Source organism: Topomyia yanbarensis, chromosome 2 (genome assembly GCF_030247195.1).
Source record: "Topomyia yanbarensis strain Yona2022 chromosome 2, ASM3024719v1, whole genome shotgun sequence".
Classification (NCBI taxonomy): domain Eukaryota; kingdom Metazoa; phylum Arthropoda; class Insecta; order Diptera; family Culicidae; genus Topomyia; species Topomyia yanbarensis.
The window spans coordinates 94389172-94411272 of NC_080671.1; the positions used below are offsets into that span (position 1 = coordinate 94389172).

Sequence of the window (22101 nt, forward strand, 5' to 3'; positions counted from 1 at the left end):
AAGGCAAAAAAATTGTATTTTTCGGTTCAATCAAGTAAGAGTGATTGCACAGCTATTCTTTATATCGAAAAACAAAAAGGTTCGGGTTTTTTATGTGTAAACGCACTCTTCAACTCATAACTCTGGAACCATAATTTCGATCCAAATAAAATTCGACAACAGTTAGTAACGATATTGTACCTTTTACTTGAAACTAAATTTGTGAAAATCGAGTCAGCTATTCCGGAGAAAACGATGTGTATTTAATTCAGGGACATTGTCACTTCTTCAAATCTACCGATTATATCGTAGGTGGCCAAAGTGATCAAAGAGCAGCAATTGAGGAAATAAGTCAGTAATTTTTGCGTCATTTAGATTGCAAGGGGCCGTACACAAATGCCCGTAGCCATTTTTTCGGCGATTTTAGACCCCTCCCCCCCCTCGTGGCATTTTGTCACAAAATTCTAACCTCCCCCTTGTAAATAACGTAGCATTTCCCTACCTCCCGCCACCCCTGCGCAACGCTGCCGCAGATGAAAAATGTTTTTCAATTCTTTTAAATAGTTGTCCTTACAAAATATTTGACGACCATTAAAAACATTTTCATTATAACAGCAAATTGCGTCGTTGATAGTTTTGTTTTGAATTTTATATACCATGGAGCATGAACAGAAGTTCTCTCAGTTCATAATCCGGCAGCTGCCAATGATTCTAAGAAGCAAATCTAAATTAATCAATTTAATTTGGTTGAATCCTAAGAGAAAATTTAATTCAGCTACCAAACTAAGTCCAGTAGTTACCAACATTAGCTAACTAATGTAGCAAGTAAAATCCGCATACAAAATGTTTTCGTTTTTTTGCGAGCTTGGAATTCCGCGAATCGTATAATTTACGACATAAAAATCGCGTGCAAAGTAACTTGTATGAATTTGAATTTATTTCTCTTGGGAATGAAGGAACATTAAATTGTTTTCTGTAATCAATGGGTTTCGATGCTCGTCAAAAAAATTTAAACCTGATGCTACGTCGCACATATTCTGACCCTACCCTCCCCCTCGTCACACTTCGTCGAAATTTGGTATATCCTACTTACCCCCCAAATTGCTACGTCATTTAGGGACCATTCATAAATTACGTAACGCTTTTAGGGGGGAGGGGGTACAACAAGTTGTGACATGTTGTGACATAGGGGGGAGGGGGAGTTAGCTAGATCGTTACGTAACATGTTTTCGCCGAAGAAAAATTTTTTTTTCTAGGAATTTGTTACGTAACAGGGGAGGGGGGGATGAAGAAATTTGTGACAATTTGTTACATGGGGGGAGGGGGGAGTCAATTTTGGGCAATTTTTGCGTTACGTAATTTATGAATGGTCCCTTATGCATAGCACCCAAGATAATACCGGTTTATGTGGGAAATTAATGTGTGGCTTTTCAATTCGTAACTCCGGAACCAGAGCTCCGATTTAAATTAAATCCAATAGCAGCCTATGATACACATTCCGTTTGAGTATAAGTATGTTAAAATCGACCCAGTCATCTATGAAAAAGTTAGTTACACTTATTTGACCGTACACATACAGACATTTTCCGATCTCGACAAACAGATTCGAATGTTATATGAGACTCGGCCCTGCTATCCTCGGTTAAGAGGTTAGTTTTCAGAATGATTGCATGGCCTTTCTTTATAAAGGGTTTTTTTTATTTTTTTTTAATCGCAAGTTTTTGATGACTGAGTTAATATATCAACTTAATGTTTCTTTTAGTTTTGTTCGGTTTTCTCTACAAATTTATCATCATCATTGAATCATGTCTTCAAATTTTATAATGTTCCATCCAAAATGTCATTTCGGGCAAGCAAACTTTTCGTGATTAGCTGTCAAACAATTACCTTTTTGGACAAAATTGATTTTTGTGTGTGGGATTTTAAATACACTAAACTGCCTACACGGAAAAAAAACCTGTTAATCCACCTAGCGGTGCAATTGTGCCTTTCTCATTTCTCTAAACTATGGCACGGAGGCTTTTTATGTTCAACATAATTGTGGAAATGTCCATTACATTCTTAGTACACTTTGCACTTATACACAATGGCATGCCAGCCACGAACTTGATGAGCTACGTGTCGACGGTGAAACACTTGAAACAAAAAAATATCATACTCCATTAGCCTAATCAGCATTAGATCAATGTTATCTGCTTGCTAACTCATTTTGTCATGCGGGGGTGGGTATGTGAGGAGGGCGAAAGTCCCATAAACGAACGACTCCCCAGCTTAAATTGGTATGCTTTGTGATATAGTGGTGGTTTAAAGATGATGGGGTTGAAAGGGAGGGGTATAAGGGCTGGATGGGGTGGTTGTCTGAAGGGTGATTTAAGGAGATTTTTAAAGGAGGGGAGTGAACAGTAGAGGGGGGGGGGGTGTAACCCCTCTCCGTAAACCATCAACTACGCTCCTGTTAAAATCCAGAAACCTTATGCGAGTCGAAAAAAAAATTTGGCCGGGATTAGGTTGACGTTTTTCAGAGTGATTGCATAACCTTTCTATATGAGAAAGGCAAAAATGTGCCAAAATCCAAAAAAGTGAATGGTCGTCAATTTTTTTTCGAGTTTGCACCAAATCGCGACGTTTCATGCACCTTGAACACATTTAGCATCAAAAATAAAAATTCTATTTTTAATTTTTCTTACAGTTTATATGAGAAATTTCTGTGTGGCCGCACTCTGAAACCCATAATACCGGAACCAGAATTCCGATCGATCCAAAATTCAATAGCAGTCGATGGGAAGGTTGCACCTTTCAGTTGAGACTAAGTTTGGGCAAATCGGTCCAGCCATCTCTGAGAAAAATGAGTGACATTATTTGACGTAAATAACGTAAATAACGAGTTCACGAAATCGTGACCTTTTGTTCATAAATTTATAAACGGATTTTTTCGTGTATTCAGTGCAGTGTGATGAGCAACCAGAGGAGAGCCTAGAGACTCTACTTCATCCCCATACAGTGACTGTGTGGTACAGTTTGTACACGAAGGGCCTGCTGGGTCAAAAAAATTAACCAAAATTAGGCAATCCGAAAGGGATTTTTAAATTATAGTCACGGTGAGTGTTCATCCGAAATTATTTCAAAACATGAAGTGGTAGATCATATGCTACCAATACACATCTACAACAATGATTGATAACGGCTTTTTGAATATTTTATTTCAATTTGAAAAATCATTAACAGAAAGCATTCCTTATGTAAATTGCAAAAAACCTTTCGTTTCGAGATGTCGAAATGGATTTGTGTTCATTCCAGAAATTTTGGATGTTGCTTTAACCCGAATCAATTACAATGGAAACTTGTACCAGAAAGTCAAACAAAGCAAAGTCCTAGAGTAATTAATTGATGGAACCGTCAGCAGCCCTTCCGGCACCGACCGGTTTCTCGAGACAGCTGATCATGTTGCCCGTCCTTGCTTCTGCCAGATAAATTAAACGGAACCGGATGTCGCCCATGTGTGTAGCCAAGTTCAGTCCGGTTGACACGTCGGAGGCAGTAAGCAGAGAAAAAAAAACTACATGTGGGGAAAATGTTGGATTGAAAGAGAGATGTTTCTTCGGACCGTAACTTTGATTTATGAAACTTTCTCGCAACATGCGTGGGTAAGTTCCGGCTGCTAGACAGTATGCAGGAGCTCACATGGATAAGGCTGTTACAGATGTTATCCATCGTTCGCTGTACCAAAAAGTTATCACTTGGCGAATGAGGATGGGAAATGAATGAAACCTATTTCGTTCGATTTAGTCTGGTCCATTTTGGGCGAGTAGACACTTGTCGGCTAGGGGGACTCTTCGATACGAACTTTCTAACTAGTTTTCGATTTCTCCTAAAAGGGTTGGAACCATAAATCTTTTGGGGTGGAAAATCGAAGCACTCCAGGGAAGCGTGCGGCACGCTGTCTAGACGACGAGCGAATGCTCACAGATTTTTCGGAATTGTCTTAAAAGCTTTCGAAGAGCTGCATGCAATAAAGAACTAAATGCAATGCCACTACAACGATAAATAACGAGCAAATCCCATGGGATCCATAACAGGATATAAACAGAGAATCAATTGGTTTTGCGGCTTTCGCACTGCATGAGCCACTACATTCCGTCTAGGTTCGAATTTCATTCACTTTGCTTGGAATCACCAACATTATCAATCGAAAACTGAAAGGGTAGCTTCTGAAACCGCACAAAACATGACATGCGGTTGTTATAAAGAGACATTTCATTTCAAACCCCCTCCACCAAAACCGACCCGTGCACCCTACGGTTCCCTTGGCACCGATGACGATCTCTAATAACACGGCGCCGTTGGCCATCAGACAGAACCGAGCTCAATCCTTGTTGGTTAGTTGGTTGCAGCAGAGGGGGTTCGGGGTTTGGTCGAAAGCAAAATAACCAACAGTTGACTCGTCCCCTGTTCTATGTCACTACACTAACTAAATCGACCGGCGGCACTGGCACATCAGTGCTTGGAGCAACTTAGCATAAAGAGCCATTACCGATGCAGTTTTGTCTCGTTTTCCGAAGCTTTTACGCTGCTGGCTTGCCGTTCAGCGGTGGATTCACCAGTACCGGTACGTACTACTTTCTGCTATCCGCGTGAATATACAACATACCTACTGGTAATAATGACACTGTTGTGCCCGACAGCAGCGCCTCTAAAGTGAGTGGCTAATGGTGTAGCGATATTATGAGCAATTTATTAAAAGTTGGTTTATAGTTTTATCTGTACAACGGTTATTATCCCTTAATCGGCGTTAACTGGAAAGAGTAAACGGTTGTGCAATAAAGTGGATGGTGTTGTACAATGGCAGAATACAATTTGAAAGAAGGGACGTAATACTGAACAAATAGATCAATCATCTTAATGGTAAGTTAAGTTATTGTTCTAACTTGTGAAGGTTTCATTTATTTATTTATTTATTGAGATGCGAATCTAGGACCTGTGACCAGACTCTTACCTCCGTACCCCTAGCTCTGATTTGGGAATCTTTTGGAGCACTTATATAAACAGGATAACTTCTATGAATAAAGAGTAAACTCTAAATTACAATTACAAATAATCTTTAAGTACGATTTGAGAAGTTCCACTAACGGCTTCAGTCGATATAGAAATTTTGTCAGATCTGTTTAAAATGTTTTAAGAAATTTTTCAATTCTAAATGATAAAGGGAAAGTATCAGACAAATTGGCTAATAACTTATTTTAAAAAACACTGATTTCAATTATTACACCGAGCCATAAATTTCCATAATTGACGAAATCACTCAGACGAACCCACTTCACTCGTCGCGATTTCGCAGTGCCGCGAACAAAAAATGACAAGCCGCAAATGAGGTGATACATCTGAAATGCAACGCAAGCGTCCTCTCTTCTTCTCCCTCTGCCTGTCTAACCTTTCGCTTCCGATCGGTGCAGATTCGATCCATGCAAACACCCACCCGACCCTGCGGTAATGACCAACCACGCATTTCGCTTGGCCTGCGAACGAACTGCCACTGAAAAGTGGTTGAGTGCAAATGGACCGATAAAAAATTCACAAGAAATTAATATGAGTGATGTAGCTATTTTTGTGTCCCACAACCGTATACATATTTCTTTCTCCCCCGCTGCGACGAAACGACATTCGCAATATATTCATTTTTATGGTGCACTTGGTACAATTATTATGCACATAAAAAAATATTTATAATATTGGGAACGCGGTCGTCCAGCAAATCGTTCACCTCATCCCCACCCCCATCCCCACCGTCACTAGTCCTTCCGGCGAGTGCAGCGGGACAGTTCCGGCAACGTCGACATTCCAGAGCAAGATGAACAGATGCAGTTTTGTGCATGATTGCTCCGTCGAGGGTCAGGTATTTTTATTTGAACTACACTTGCTGATGGTTTTGAAATGCAATCGCTTGCTCAGATGTCGCCGCTGCGCTGTCCGGTTGGTTGGCTGGAGAAAATACAATCTCAATAAAAAGTTATTATTTGTGAATGTAGTATGGTACGCGGTAAACAGTCGCAGCAGGGTACTTATAATCATCAGCGGGAATCGTCTGCGTGCGAGGAAATGTATCGCGGTGAGCTCTGTTGGGTGCATCACCGTTGGGGATCTAATAGATTAGATTTAGGGATATAATTGGAATTTCCTATCACCTTGCTGTATCAGTCTGACTTTGAATTGAAATTATTGCCTCTAATCCGATATAGCTAATTTATATTCTGTTGGTTGTGAGTGTTGAGAGTTACTTACAACAATGTCTTATCAAGAAAGTGTGATAAATAAAAGGGTTCTGTTATAAGAAAACGTGTATTAATATAACTTTGACTTTGAATACCTTTCTTCAACAGTTTTTTTTATAAATTGGCACATCCTAGCTAGTCTTCTACAATCCCGCCACTAAATTTCGAGCTCCTTTTATTATTTCATGGAGCTTCATTTTAGGCACCAGTAAACATGGGAACCGAGTGTCTATAAATGTGAAAAGCATCTCAGCCGAATGTTTTCAGCATTGTGGAATATCTTAAAACTTGCACCTGTAACCCAGCGACTGGTTTTACTCCCGTTTGCTGCGTGAAGGAAAGATTTGATTTCTAGGGACGTTGCGATATTAAAATACACCGGTACTGAGAACCGATACTGGTATCGAATGCAAGTACTGATACTTTCGATATAATCGTAGTCGTAGTATCGATACTTGAAAATATCACCATTCGATTTCACAGTTTTATAGTAGCTCAATTCCCCAGATTAGGTAATATACAAACTGTTTGTTTGACAATTCAGCGGTGGGTTTTGTCAGTCAACCTTTTGCTCTACTTCTGTGTACAGACACTCCCGTTCGGCAAACAACTTTTATTGGTCCGATTCGTTTGATGATGGATCCAGTCGACGATTCTGTCGAACGTCGAATGTCAGAAAGGATAAACAATAAATAATTGGCTGATCAGAAAATTTCATGAACTGCTCCAATTACACTAGTTTATAAATTTTGGGTAAATTGCATGAAGTTAAGAAAAAAGGTGTTTTCTAAGTCAATTTTGGGTCGCTGAGCACGAAAATCATATCCATTTTCTTTTTCAAAGAACTGTTTTTGTGATTTTTTTTAAAAAAAAGGTGTTTTTGAGCACTTTTTGCAGTTTTTGGCCAATATCTCAGGAACAAATCCGATTAACACAAACTACTCACCATTCGAAAGGTATTGATGTACCCATTCCAAAAATGTATAACATGTTAGGATAAAATATCAACAATTTGGGGTTAAGAGCAACCAAAGTCAAAAAAGTAGTGTTTGGTAAAATTACTAATTTTTGGTTGATTTTTCATAAAAAAATAAATCAGCAAAAAAATCTTTTAAAATCTTATGTGACAGGCAAACTTCTCACGTGAATTTTAAGCCTAAGATCACGAAAATTTGACAAAAACTGGTGTTATTAGCATAATGTTTTTAGGCACCGAGTGAAAATTGCTCTGCTTTTCACATATCTCTTTTGGTCTTAAATAAGATTACACTAGTTTGCAAGAAAAATGAAGTTACGAGAAAAAGTGTTTTTTAGATTAATTTTGGATCGCTGAATATGAAAATAATACTCCATTTCTCTTTCAAAGAAGTTCGAGTTAAAAAAAAGTTTTTCTTTTGCTTCCGCTTTTTTGTTTTTGCTCTATTTTTTATTACAGAAAAATAATTTTTCATATTTTTAGAATCTAATGTGACAGATTTTAACAATTTTAAGGTAATCGCGATAAGCTAAGAAGAAAGGTGTTTCATCAGTTAATTTTGGATCGCTGAATACGAAAACCATTTCCATTTTTTTTTTCAAAGAAGCATTTTTAGGATTTCTTTGAAAAAGGTGTTTTTGGGCACGATTTTAGTTATTTGTCAATATCTTGTTCAAATAGGATCCGATCGAAACGGTTCGAAAGGTATTGACGTGACATATGATTACTGCTTAAAAACCAACTGTCAAAATTCTCTTTGAAATAAAATTTCAGACAAGCTATGTACTATTGACCTAAATATAACCATTATTTCACAAAAATGTTTAGTTCATGCGAATCAAGTACTGATACACAACCATGCACTGCTACGCCCCATGCAAAACTGACTCAGACATAACTTCGTTAAAAGTTTAATAACTTTTTTTAACAAAGCCGGATTCACTAGCAGTCTTCGACAAAGTTGTGGACAATTAAATTATCTTTCTTATTTTTACTTACAGTGATAATACGACGCATACAGTGCCACCTAGCGGCGAAAATGAGAGTTAGTGGGTTTTCTCCATGTAAATTGTCGAAAAATCCCATACAAACTTCAGGCACGTTGGTCCGGTAGCTAGCCTTGCCCGATTTGCTTCAAATTTGGAAGAAGTACTCCTGGTGGGACTAGAAATCGACTCAGCCATGGGCCGATAGGGGTAATTTTTTTTACTGTCACCCTACTGTACATACCTGAAACAGAAATTGGATGGGATAAGTGGGAAGGTAGGGCTATATGGCTTTTGTTGTCAAGCCATATAGCCAGGTATTCCTTTACATTCCGTGAAACCCCAAGGAATGTTTGAAGAGTACTGATGTTTTGATGAGGCTCAGAAGTTCTGAGAACCAAGTCGAATACAAAGAAAATACAGAAGCAGTATTTTTACAGAATCGATGACCGCTCTCTGGAATTTTTAGCGAAACAGTTTCATAAACTAAACTATGGCTTCCAAAAAATTACGTTTAAAGTTTATAAACCTAAATCCGTTTAAGCCGAATTTGAATGACAACTTCACTTGGGGGGTGTTGTCTTTCTGTTATATCAATATCCTCTCGGGGGTGTTGATATATCGGCTCATCGAGAAGTGTATTTATTTCCTAACCTTACAATTTCATCAATACTTCCCATCGGAAAAATGATGAAAAAACAAATCATGGCAAGGTACAAATTTCCGATCAACACGGGAACGTGCCATTTGAGCCAGTCGCTACTCATTCCTGATTCATGTAAAATTAAATCAAGACTGTTTGGTTCATACGGGTCAAAAATGCTGAGCTCTAGGTAGCTCGGTTTTTATCGTAATTCTAAGTTTTAAACGATTTGTGCTACTTATGTTCAACGCATTCAGTCCAATGGTAATGCAAAAATTGAGGCATATTTAAAAATGCGTGCTTTTCACAATTTTCAAAGTTATACTGGTTCTTAAGAATTAAGCAAATTTATTTATACCAATTTAAACGCATTGCACATATAATCTCAGGTGGAACTAGTGAAAAATACTTAAACTAGGAAAGGAAATATATTGTGAATTTACTCGTAGGTTGAATTTAATCGACAACTTCTGTTGGGTCGCAAAGTAATCGCTCGAATACTAAGGATACACAAATCTTATACACGGTTACGCACTGTAAGGGTGATTAATCTCTATTAACTCTCATATATTTCTAACGAAAAACAGTAATTTCAAGATATTGATATCAAAGTGAAAAGAACGCAATTGCCTCTGTTCAAGATGGTGCCAGTATTCGATCAGCCTTTCAACAATTAAAGGTTCCGTTCGAAAAATTACGTGTTCGTGTGAAAGGAAAGTGCTCATCATCAATGAAAGCGCGTCAGATATTTCGCGTGAGTTAACAGTATAATAATTTAAGGTGTTGTTGAATTAGATAATAGAAAAAAACATGATCGAAAAAAAGAAGGAAAAGGAATCCAAAAATAAATGCTCCGAAGCGCAAACATGATCGTCGCACAGCTAGGCAACCACGTGAACCAGAATGCACAACTTCAACTCTACACTCAACACACTGGTGACAACGAGGACACCGAAGAAGTCATTCGCAAGTACAAAGCCAGACACAGCAGCTGAAAAGCCTGTTTTCCAATATTCCCTTCCGCGATTTCATGACTTTTCACATTTGCCACTTCCTCATTTTCTTACCTAAATGGCGTCAATGGATTGCATTTATTTTTTGTGTTAATAATGTTTAAATAATCTGCAGTATTCATACTCTTCAAACAAAAGTTGAACCACCGATTTTCTAGGCGTGCACATTGTTTTATTTAACCTCAAATATAGTCCTGTCGTATCCCCAGATTTTGAAAGCAAGGAAAAAAATAACTTTCGCCTTATTGGATTTAGCTTAAAAAGGTATAAAATCATTGTTGCCAAAACATTGCTAGATGTATAACCTTTCCAACGAATGCTTGCTTGTCAAAATCAGTGCAAAAATATCATCGCACGAGCTCGCCAACAATAGCTGACCTACTTGACCCCAGTCTACCCAACTGAAAAAGCCACTAAGGCTCGAACTTCTGCCTTTAGAAGATTTAGGGATAACTTTGCGCCAGCGCGCTTGTAACATAAATGATATTTATCGTTCTGAAATTGCCAGATACCTGTTGTGATTACACTGATAAACATGCATGGTTCTGATAATACTTTTTATGAAATATCATCAGTTTTACACTAAATTGAAACAAATCATCCCACTGTACCATACCATTTTATGACTCGAAGGTTTTGTCCTCTTTAATTTGTCTACTACATGCCCAAATCTCGGAAGCTGATAAGGTTTCCAATGCTTACTATCTATCTTATATCATATTTGGTTCGGTTGGGAATTTTTTGTTTAAGAGTAATGATAATGTTAACCAAAATTGGCATCGGTGACTACCGTATCTGGCTTACAGCAACATTATTTTTAAGTTCTACAGTCGAGCTCCATATACTCATATATGGCTTATTTAAATGCTTGATATTCGTAGTGCTTATAAGCATTTACAAAGCTTGTTTAGAGCTTATAGACATTTGCAAAGTTTGTACAAAGCAAGTGAACATTTGCAAAGCTTGTGTAGAGCCTACAAACATCGAAAAGCTATTATACAGTGAATATAGTACTTGCTTTTGTGTTTAGTAATTTCCTGGGTGCTACTCTCGTAGTTATAGAAGTTATAGTTGTTTATGAATGACCCCTTAAAACTTAGCATAACTTCTTAAATATCGTAGATACAATTTTAGCCTTGTCAAGATACATATCTTTTTAAGAAGAGTTTATTGATCTATCTCTTGCGGCTTAGAAGTTATTTGGTAATTTTTGATAAAATTAGCGAAAGTTTCAGATCTAGTAACTATTGAACGGATAAAAATATTTTTTTTAAACTATCTTTTCAATTGACATACCTACCAGTTTCATATATTCTAAGAAAGTTATTTCAATCGTCAAAGTAGGTACACAATTTCATATTTTTTCAAATCATCTATAACTCTACTGGGGACAGCTAGAGACAAATAGGATTGATTGAGTTTTGAGAATTGATATAGCGCATCTAACTACAACTAGCTGTCTCCAGTAGAGTTATAGATGATTTGAAAAAATGTATGAAATTGTGTACTTTACGATTGAAATAATCTGCGTAGAATATATGAAACTGTTAGGAATGTCAATTGAACAGATATTATAAAAATATTTTTGAGGTTATCAAACATGAGCAATGACCCATTTTTCACAAACCTTCTTAAGTTGTTCGTTTGCAAAAAAATTAACCTAATGCTCTATCAGTGCAAAAAATTGTACTTAACCAAACCGTCTGACAGTTGTCTAATCCAACTTCCAAGCATTAATCAAATTTTGCAGATAGACTCATTGTGAATGACAATGTATTCTGTCAAATTTAACAGTTCCTATCTTTCGAAGCGCTACGTAGGAATTATTCTTTGATTAATTAGATACAGAGCGTGGTTCACTGCCATTATACGCCTATGTTCCAAAACTGACAACTAAGAAAAACACGATCGAAGACGAAAATTAAATTAGCGATCTGGAGAGAAACGGTACATCAAATCTAGACCAACATGAGAGAAGGGCGGAAGTTCAAATGAGAGTCTCTCTTTGTTTACTCTCTCTCTCTCTCTCTCTCTCTCTCTCTCTTCCGTCAATAACTCGGCCGCTTCTACGTTTGTTCCTTAACTCTTAGCGTAATATGCTAGACGACATCAGAGTCTTTCAATATCTATTGAAACAATGTTGGAAAGTTTTATGTTGACGCCATAATAATCGAAAGAGAAAGTAAACACAGAGAGACTCTCATTTGGACTTCCGCCCATTTTACATGTTGGTCTAGAAATATAGCTCTACAGGCTAAACTTACGTTCATATCAAATGTTTCTAACGTAATTGGTCCAGTTTGTCATTAGAAAAGTTAAATTTAAGAAAGTTTTCGCGAAATATGGTCCTGACCTGATAGAAATCGAAAAATTTTGAGCATGTTGGTCCAGCTACGATTCACGCAAATGATGTTTTCTGTTCATTTTGTTTACGAAAGTGTGCGCTGCGAGCTTTCTTGTTTAGCGGGCGTCTTTCAGTTTTATTAAAATCGGAAATGGATGTGTTCGTCATGTTTTAAATTCATGGAAGCGATTGCAGGGATGAATATTTTACAGGACCTTTCCCACTATTGTAGTTATTGATATCGTACCCATCTCTTAGTTAATAAAATTATCTTTTCCACAAACTTAATATTTTCCTTTTTGGTTATTTTACTAGTGGGACGTAATAAAATAACCGCTTGGATCACATAAGTCATAACAACAGAGAACAGGTACAAGACAATAGCTGCTTCAATTCGAAGTTTGTTCATTGATGACTCAAGCACGCTGGCAGGAGATCGTTTTATAGGAGTAGACAAACTAGACAACAGACATTACAAATATGCGCCGAATTGTATCCTCCGGACTGGTGTTCACAGACAGCTCGCCAAGTCTTTCTCGCATCTCTTTCAATTGTTATGTTTTCCACGGATAATATAACAAAGTGTGCTAGTTTATTATGAAAACACAGAGCTTTGATTTTTTGAAAACTCAAGCAAAATGTGATTCTAGTTCATCAATGTCATTAAATAGGACCAAAATTGGGTAAACTACCCTACTTTCCGACTACTACCTAACAGTGCAAGACCCCCTTGATCATATACAATTGGAAGGTTGTAGGCCTGAATTGCTGATATAAAGGAAAGAATTAATGGGTGGTAAAATCGGGTACAAAACGTTCATAAAATCGGGGGTGCGTAAAATAGGGAGTATATGAAGTCGAGTCGAAACTGTATAACGAGCTAATAACTTCTAGTGCATTTAAAGAAGATAGTTAGAGTGTCCAACAAACCTTAACAACTTTGTCTAAACGTCAGCTCATTTCTTCCACAAAAAAAAAATAATTGGAATATTTCACTTTTAGGAGGATCAAATCATAGCAGCAAATTGCTATTTTTGATAGGGGGAAGTGGCCTAGTTCGGACCGCTGGCCAATTCGGACCCCCAGCTGTTTCTCAGCTATGGTAATATTATGAAAAGCGCTTATATCATGTTCATGGCTGTCGTTTAGCTCTGTTTTATCTCACAAAATTTTGCGGTTCTTAGTTTTAGTGTACGTGTCCTAGGAGCGAATGTTGTTTCGAAGCGTTTTTTTTTTAAAAATGTGTAAGCCGAAAACAAGATTTTTTGTATTTTTTGTGTTTCGAATTCATCTCGTCAGTAACTAGCACCATCTGGGTGTCTAGTTAGACGATGTATCTGAACTAGTACCCAAATTAGCACTAGTTAGACACAAAAAATTCCAAACAGTTCACACGACATATGTGAACGCCTAAAGCCACATGTCCCGAGTGATGTCCCGGGAAGCAAATATAGCTCTGGTTTGCTGTCGAGAAAGCGAAAACGAACTCTTGTCTTTTGGTTCAAGAAACCAAACGCCTGGTATTATGCAATAAAAATTGGACTAAACCGTTTTGCGCGTTAAGGGCACAAGACCTAATTTTAATTAACCCATTATTGCCCAACCTACTATATATAGTAGGTGCTAAGAATAACTCCTATTACTCAATCAATAACGCAGAACAGGCATTATCAATGAGTTAATATTGTTCATATACTCTTGCAGAATACGTTTAAAGAAGTTAGAGTGGTTAAACCGGTGTTTATGTCTTGTTTTTATTAAATTTTCCCTTAAGGGGTTACACATTTTTGTCAGGATTAAAAAAATCGAATTTTTGAAAATTAGATACTCTAAAGCTATATACGCTGAAGAAAATTTTCTCAAAATTTCATGAAGATCGGAATACTACAACTTGAGTTACATCTATTCATAGACCGCTACCCATTATCCACTCGTAGGCGGTGCGTAGTGTTTGATACGCTAGACTGTTGACTCGCTGCACCGACAGTAAAACCCGATTATCTCGGAGTTGTATTTTATTGAAAAGTTCATTCGCGGCGATCACGATATCTCAGAAACCAATTAATCGATCAATCTGAAATTTTCACTGGTTGTTCCTTATTATATCAGCTACTTTGAGTACAAAAATAATATCACTGGGATAACCACATTATTTTTTTTCCGACCGGAAAACACAATTTGTGATGCGCGTGAAAAATAAGTTGGGCAATAATGGGTTAAGTTTTGTATTTTTTGTGTTTCGAATTCATCTCGTCAGTAACTAGCACCATCTGGGTGTCTAGTTAGACGATGTATCTGAACTAGTACCCAAATTAGCACTAGTTAGACACAAAAAATTCCAAACAGTTCACACGACATATGTGAACGCTTAAAGCCACATGTCCCGAGTGATGTCCCGGGAAGCAAATATAGCTCTGGTTTGCTGTCGAGAAAGCGAAAACGAACTCTTGTTTTTTGGTTCAAGAAACCAAACACCCAGATGGTGCTAGTTACTGACGAGATGAATTCGAAACACAAAAAATACAAAACTTAATTAAAATTAGGTCTTGTGCCCTTAACGCGCAAAACGGTTTAGTCCAATTTTTATTGCATAATACCAGGCGTTTGGTTTCTTGAACCAAAAGACAAGAGTTCGTTTTCGCTTTCTCGACAGCAAACCAGAGCTATATTTGCTTCCCGGGACATCACTCGGGACATGTGGCTTTAGGCGTTCACATATGTCGTGTGAACTGTTTGGAATTTTTTGTGTCTAACTAGTGCTAATTTGGGTACTAGTTCAGATACATCGTCTAACTAGACACCCAGATGGTGCTAGTTACTGACGAGATGAATTCGAAACACAAAAAAAAAATACAAAACTTAATTAAAATTAGGTCTTGTGCCCTTAACGCGCAAAACGGTTTAGTCCAATTTTTATTGCACAAGATTTTTTGTCAAAGTCAAATAAATCAAGTGCATTATTGTGATCTGCCGGATAGTATATTTTATTTAATATCTTGTTTTGGGCAAACTATTAACTGATTTCGTTTAATCTGAGTGTGAATAATAGAATATGGGTCTTTTTGCCGTATCTGATACGCGATCGCAGAAAACCGTTTAAGAGGAAAGTATGCACAGTCGGTCGAGCTTTCAGGAAAACATAAGTTTTCGCAAAACGGTTGGCAGATTTCGACGTTATAGTTCATAACCTGTTTCAAGGTAATTTGGCCTGAGCTCTTACTTTTTATTGTATATTCACTACAAAGTTTTATATATCAAAGGGAACTTTTCATTTCACAGTTAAAAATTTAGTGAAAATCGAATAGGAAGCACTTAGGTCAAAATTGCAATTCATTTCTATTGTAAAAAGTAAGAAATGAGTGGTTCGAATTGGAACAGGGTTGGGGTAATTCGGACTTTTCATACACCTTGGCGCAGAACCGTTTATACACAATATCGGAAAAAGTCGCCTTAGAAAAAATGTGCGCAATTGATCGTCAGGAAAAAATATTTCCTGTTCTACAGCTCATAAACCCATGCTAGGTCCGAATTGGCCCAGTTTCTCCTAAGTATCCCGAAAACACTATTGACGTAACCAGAGCCATTTCAACGTAAAGAACTAACCATTTTTTAAAGGTAAAAGGTCAGCCTAGGTAATTTTAAATCCTTTTTTCGTTTATAAGAATAACAAGTGATGTATCTTGTTTAGCTTCGCGTTTCCATTCACTATTTGAAACACTTCATTTTTTAAAATTTTGCCGTATTATTTCGAAAATATACGAAATCAGCCAATGTTGTAATATAGAAAGTGTCAATTTCGATTATGTGATCCTTTTTATGGCACATACCAAACTTGTCAGCATGATATTTAACAAGTTATCTTAATGATTTGGTTTTTAGGGGATCATCCACAAACAACAAGCGATTATGTTGAAGGTATGAAAGATAAAGACTTTGTGCCTTGTGCATAGTTGTTGGCAAAATCTTGCTCTATAACTTATCCGAAGACAGAATCTTATACATTATACGAAACGGCTCGTAATGTTCACAATTTCCTCATTGACCCGAACCCGATCGCACGATTTTGGCAAAAAAAACATTGTGCGATGTTTTAAAAAAACTAAAAAAGCATATTCTCAGTGAATTTCAAAATGATCCATCGAGATATTTGAGAGATATGGTGATTTGAAGTTTTATGACACGTTTGAATTCTCAAAGGCCCCCCATCTCATATTGTGACAAATGTCAAAGTAAGCTCAGATGCCAAATTTCACATTATTTGGACAATTCTAGACTCCCGCCCACTTCGCTTGAAATTTTTGAAATTGATGCTATGGGAAAATATGGGAGGAAAAATATATTAAATGCCATAACTTATGAAGTAGCAATCAGAAAATTACAATTCATACCTCTTTTTAAATAAAATAATCTTAGGATTAGAATGGGGATATTTTTGTCTCTAGAAAAATACGGGAAAGTAGGGTAGTGGGTCATTTTGGCCCCAAAGTCCCCTATTTTTTATATTTTTTTTGCTCCGTGATGCAAATTATACTTATTTTGCAGTTTTTCTAACGTGAAAAAATCTCAGAAATCGAACGGAACCTTTTTGACTTTTGTCCGAATACGAGAAGTTGGGGTTATATGGCCTTTTGTCATTCATATTAAATTTTATCATTCTCACGTGCATATATTTCTAAAATGTTTCACTTAATTTTAATTCTTCTTCTTCCAATTCTGTTTATTTTCCGTCGGCCTATTTCCGCTACGAGGCCAAACACCGACGCCAGAGAGGTCACACTCCCACTATCTGGACTGGATATCGACCCATCAACTCATGGATCGGGGACCAACGGCTTTACTTCCCTTCCGAAGGAAGGCATGACCACAGATTTTTCTCATCTCTGAAAAATCTCAACGACCTCGACTGGGATTGAACCCAGACCAACTGGGGTGGGTGGCGGTCACGCTTACCACCCAACCATCGGCGCCGTCAGACTCAATTTTAATAAATTTTACCTTGTTGAACGTGGAAAATCCTTAGGAATTAATTAAAAATAGGTTCGATACAGGTAAAATTCAGAAACATCAAATTATCTGACATATAGTCTCGATTTCACATTTTTATCATAAAATCGCACATATTAACTGTATTTAACAGCAAAATTACTATTTAATTTACTACTTTTAGTGTAAAATACGCTTAGGGATCACATGAGAAAACATTCATTCCTGGAAAAATAAGGAAAGTTGAGGTATTAGGACATTTAATGAAAAAAATGTGATTTGTAGAGTTAATGTCAAAAAATTTAATGTTTCTAAATTTTACCGCTAACGTATCTAATATTGTTGTATTCCTAATAATTTTCCACGTTCAACAAGTTACATTTTATGAAAATTGATTGAATAATAGAGATATATGCACGAGAAAATGATAAAATTCAATATAAATTACAAAAGGCCCTATAACCCAAACTTCTCGTATTCGGACAAAGATAAAAAATGTACCGTTCGATTGCTGAGATTTTTTCACATTAAAAAAACTGCAATAAATGTATGATTTGCATCACGAGGCAGAAAAATTATTAAAAATAGGGGATTTTGGAACCAAAATGACCCAGTACCCCTCTTTCCCGTATTTTTTTGGAAACAAAAATATCTCCATTCAAATAGTAAGGTTATTTCCTTTAAAAAAGAGGTATGAATTGTAATTTTCTGATTGCTACTTCAAAAGTTATGGTATTTAATATATTTTTCCTCCATATTTTCCCATAGTCCCCATTTCAAAAATTTCAAGCGAAGTGGGCGGGAGTCTAGAATTGTCCAAATGATGTGAAATTTGGCATCTGAGCTTACTTTGACAATGGGAATGGGAATGGGAATGGGAATGGGAATGGGAATGGGAATGGGAATGGGAATGGGAATGGGAATGGGAATGGGAATGGGAATGGGAATGGGAATGGGAATGGGAATGGGAATGGGAATGGGAATGGGAATGGGAATGGGAATGGGAATGGGAATGGGAATGGGAATGGGAATGGGAATGGGAATGGGGATTGGAAGGAGAATGGTACTCATTCAGAAAAAAATCACGCACTGATATATTCGACGGTGATTCGCGTAGTAATTCAATTGAATTATTTCTAGATTATTTTCTGTTGAAATACCGTCCCTCCCCCGAAACCAGGAAATTCTCCTATAGCTTATCGCTTGTCCAAACACCCCCACGTGCACCAACCCATGACTGACGGGTGCGACATGAGGATGACAAAGCCAAACACGACACATCGAATCAGCGCCCGCCCGGAATCACGATTATCTTATCGGGACCGTTCGATGGCGTTGTTGTTAGCCCACTTCACCAGAGTTCGTTTATCAGTGCACTTGGATGAAGGATGTGAGTTGCCCGTAATGCGCGTGTAATCAGTCCGTCCAGTTTGTCAGCGGTACTCCACCAGTAACCAGCAAACCAGTCACGAACGATGCGTATCATTACGAAGGGCAAACGGTATCACAAGGCGGCACGCGAAGCTAATTTGAAAGTTCTGAAAGAGGCCAACCGATGGGAGGTCAACGAGCCCGACGAGAACGGTATGACTCCGCTACTGTGGGCTGCCCACGAGGGACAGATGGAAGCCGTACGGATTCTGCTGGAACGGAAAGGAAAGGTTAGCAAAGTGGACCGTTTCGGCAATTCGGCACTTCATTTGGCGGCCGCTCGGGGACACTTGGAGTGTGTCAAATTGGTGTTCGGTAAGGGAGCTAACCTGTACGGATTGGATGGGGGTCGCCGAACGGCGTGTGATTTAGCTAAAATTGGGAAATGGCAAGAGGTGGTGGATTTTCTGGAATATCTGATGAAAATGAACGAAGAGAGAAGACCAAACGTGGTGTTGAAGTTGAAACAGTTAGCTAACGAACGGTATGCGAAGCTGAAAGTGAAATTTCCGTTTGAAAGTGAACATATGGCGTCCGAACAGTTTGACGAGTTTGGAGAGAATTATCAATCAAATAATGGTACACAAAGATGTAGTGATGAAGATTCGAGTAGCATTCCAGATGCTGATGATGATAAAGCTTTATCGGAAGAAAACGAAACGAAACAGAATAATGCGAATCTTTTTGAACTGATTCAGAACAAAAGTGGCGGGTTAGCATCCAGCACCAGCAAGAGTGCAGCTAGGACTTGTTTGGTATTTTCGGAATTAATCAAGGAACAATCAATCAACCAAACCATTGTCAATCGACTTGAAACGCGACCGCAACGAAAGACCATCCATGTTTCGAGATCACCAGACGACGACGAGGATTCGGATACTGGTGAAGATTTAGCAAGTGCGCCAGCGGAATCCTCCCTGCTGGCACTCCTTAAAATATATGACCTCCAACGGTTTCATCAGCAGTTTCTTGATAAAGGGGTGGATTTGAACAGTTTAATGCTGATGACTGAGCAGGATATCAAAGCATTAGAGCTTCCACTTGGCCCCCATCGGAAGCTGTGCGTTGTCCTCGAAGAGTACAAGACCGCCCGAAAGTGGGACGAAGCATAAACCCGATTCCGTTGAACCCTGTCCGATTGTCAGAGAATGATGCGGAACATGACACCAAGCACGATAAAAACAATCTTCCTTCGCATCATGGTTGGCAAGCTTCTCCCAAACATCATAAAACCATTTATCTCTCTCTCGTTTTCCTGGGTTTTGTGTCATTTCACTCATCTCGTCGTACCGGAATCACGATATAATAACGCACTTTCTCCGACAACGTCCCCCCCGTCCAGTTCCAGCTCGCCGAACCGTTCTGCAAAAAGGGGCGTTACAAGATGAAGATTGAAAAAGGCACGAATAAATTGTCGTTCCAATAATGCCCGGATCTATATCCACTAGGGGAAACAGGCTGATCATCGGAAAGCTTCGTCATCTTCATCGAGATTCAAACACGGAGTGGCTACACCATAGGAAAAAGAATACGCCCGATTACTTCCACTTCCACTGGCACATTTGGGGCAATATCGACAGTGTCATTCGAAGCTGTTATCGTCCGTCTCGGGCTTGGCCTCGGCCTCACCCAGTTTCGAATTAGGCACTGGGCATGCGAACATTATCGAGATAAGCAGCAGCAGCAGCATCAGACGAACGAAACGAGCAGATGTCATGCCAAACAAAGCAACTTCCCCCTGTGCGGGTTGATGGAGCTCGCCGGACGCCGTTCGCCGTTCGCCCAAAGGAAGCGGAACGGATATACTACCCACAACAAAACCACTTTTCGTGCTCCAATAACCTCGAGACCGAAATAAACCTGTTTCGTGTCATCGTCGTAGTATAGTTTATTGTAATTTCTATTTCCACTCTCGTATTTATGAAGCGCAGGACTAACTGTGTTCGTCGGGGGGTGTGGAACAATGAGTGATGGTTTGGGTTCAGTAAATTGAGCTGTCAATAAATTGATGCTGGGGCAAGCATTGGCAATCATTTCGAGGCTTTTAATTCTCCGTGTGATGAAAGAATCATTTATGGTTCAATTTGTTCTAACGGGACGGGAGTGTCTTTTTGGGTGTTTTGGTATCAATGGATCAATGCAGGAACTCGTAATTGTGGTATGAACGCGCGGTATAATAAATTTCTTGGGACACGTTGATCAGCCATATAATGGATTTTAATGTATTCATATAGAATTCAGTAGTATAATTAGTTAAATCTTTGGTGGTGAATGGCAATGAAACTAAGCAACTTAGCCTTATTATGTATTCAGAGAAGATTTCGCAATTCGTGGGACTCTTGAGTTTAAGTAACATCTATGGTAATTTTAATTTCATAATGATCTGAATATTAACATTTTGATCGTCCCATGCTATATTCAACAGGTTTTTGTCTGTTCGGCCATCTATGGAAGCTGTCCTTCAATTTCTGTTTCTTTCTCCAAACAGTCTAGATAAGCCGTGTAGTGTCGGTAGTGGTTGTTTAAACCGGCTAAGAATTACCGGCTGATGATAGTTCGGTGAAGTTTTGCTGGATTTCTGTTATCAAATTTCTATATGTACAGACGAACCTGCTCAGAGGCAGTGTGGTGTCCAACCGAAAATTGAGCCACTGGATTCTAGCTTCCATGTCGTAGAAGGTGACTGAAAACAGGAGTCCCCAAGTTAAGATGTAGTTCCGTGCCGAGGACTTTTTGGGTTTGCCTTACTGTGTTATGCGAATAAATATGATCGTGTTCCTTTTCAGCCTGATATGTGGCCCGCTACATCCGTGCCTACCTTGAACCTTGTTGGCTACAGCATCATCTCACCAATACCGGGCGTATCGTAGAGTTCCAGTTCCCCCGCACGTTCAGGCATCTCAGGTCCTCTTTCACTGCGTATATCCAACGTGTTCGTGGCCTCCCGCGAAGTCGGCGCACAGTGGCTGGAGTCTGGCCAAAAGCTCAAAAATTTATTTTTGAAATATTGATATTTTACATTTTTCCTAAATTTCTTATGTATTGAAGGATGTATATTCAAAATTTTATGATCATTGGATAAGAACACGATTTTTAACATCACTTTAAACGTAGCAAAGTCCGGACTTTTTAATGATTTTCATTTCCGAAACCACCATTGCTCTGTTCACTTCAATTGCATGTTGCTCTTTCATTTTGGTCCGATTTTAGCCCAACTAGTTTCATTGTGTAGAGAAACGAAAGAACTTGGTTAGTGAATAAAATATATTTGATGACTTTGCTTGGAACTATGACTTTTTAGTTTAAATATGTTTGAGGTGGTCAGTTCAAAAATACTTTTTTCACTAATGTATTCTGTACAAATTTCGGAATCATTTCGGAACGGTCTCATAGTATACATTCTATGGGAAATAACCTCTACTTTTCGAATATCATGGTCTCGTTCTGCGCCTAGGTGCGCAAAAAGTTTTAAGGAGATTT

At 38.3% G+C, this 22101-nt stretch overlaps 2 protein-coding genes across 3 annotated transcripts in view; both read left to right on the plus strand.

Annotated features, from left to right (window-relative positions):
- The window catches only part of LOC131678865 (follicle-stimulating hormone receptor-like), a 497363-nt gene that overhangs the window by 287536 nt on the left and 187726 nt on the right, over positions 1 to 22101 (plus strand). The window lies entirely within an intron of this gene.
- Positions 18530 to 21709, plus strand: LOC131678866 (ankyrin repeat and SAM domain-containing protein 4B-like). Its single transcript, XM_058959283.1, has 2 exons — positions 18530 to 20982; positions 21047 to 21709. The coding sequence occupies exon 1, from the start codon at positions 18666 to 18668 to the stop codon at positions 19731 to 19733; it is 1068 nt and encodes a 355-aa protein (XP_058815266.1). The 5' UTR covers positions 18530 to 18665; the 3' UTR covers positions 19734 to 20982; positions 21047 to 21709.

Excerpts from the sequence above, each read along its gene's own strand:
- LOC131678866 (XM_058959283.1), top strand. The coding sequence starts at position 18,666 with ATGCGTATCATTACGAAGGGCAAACGGTATCACAAGGCGGCACGCGAA.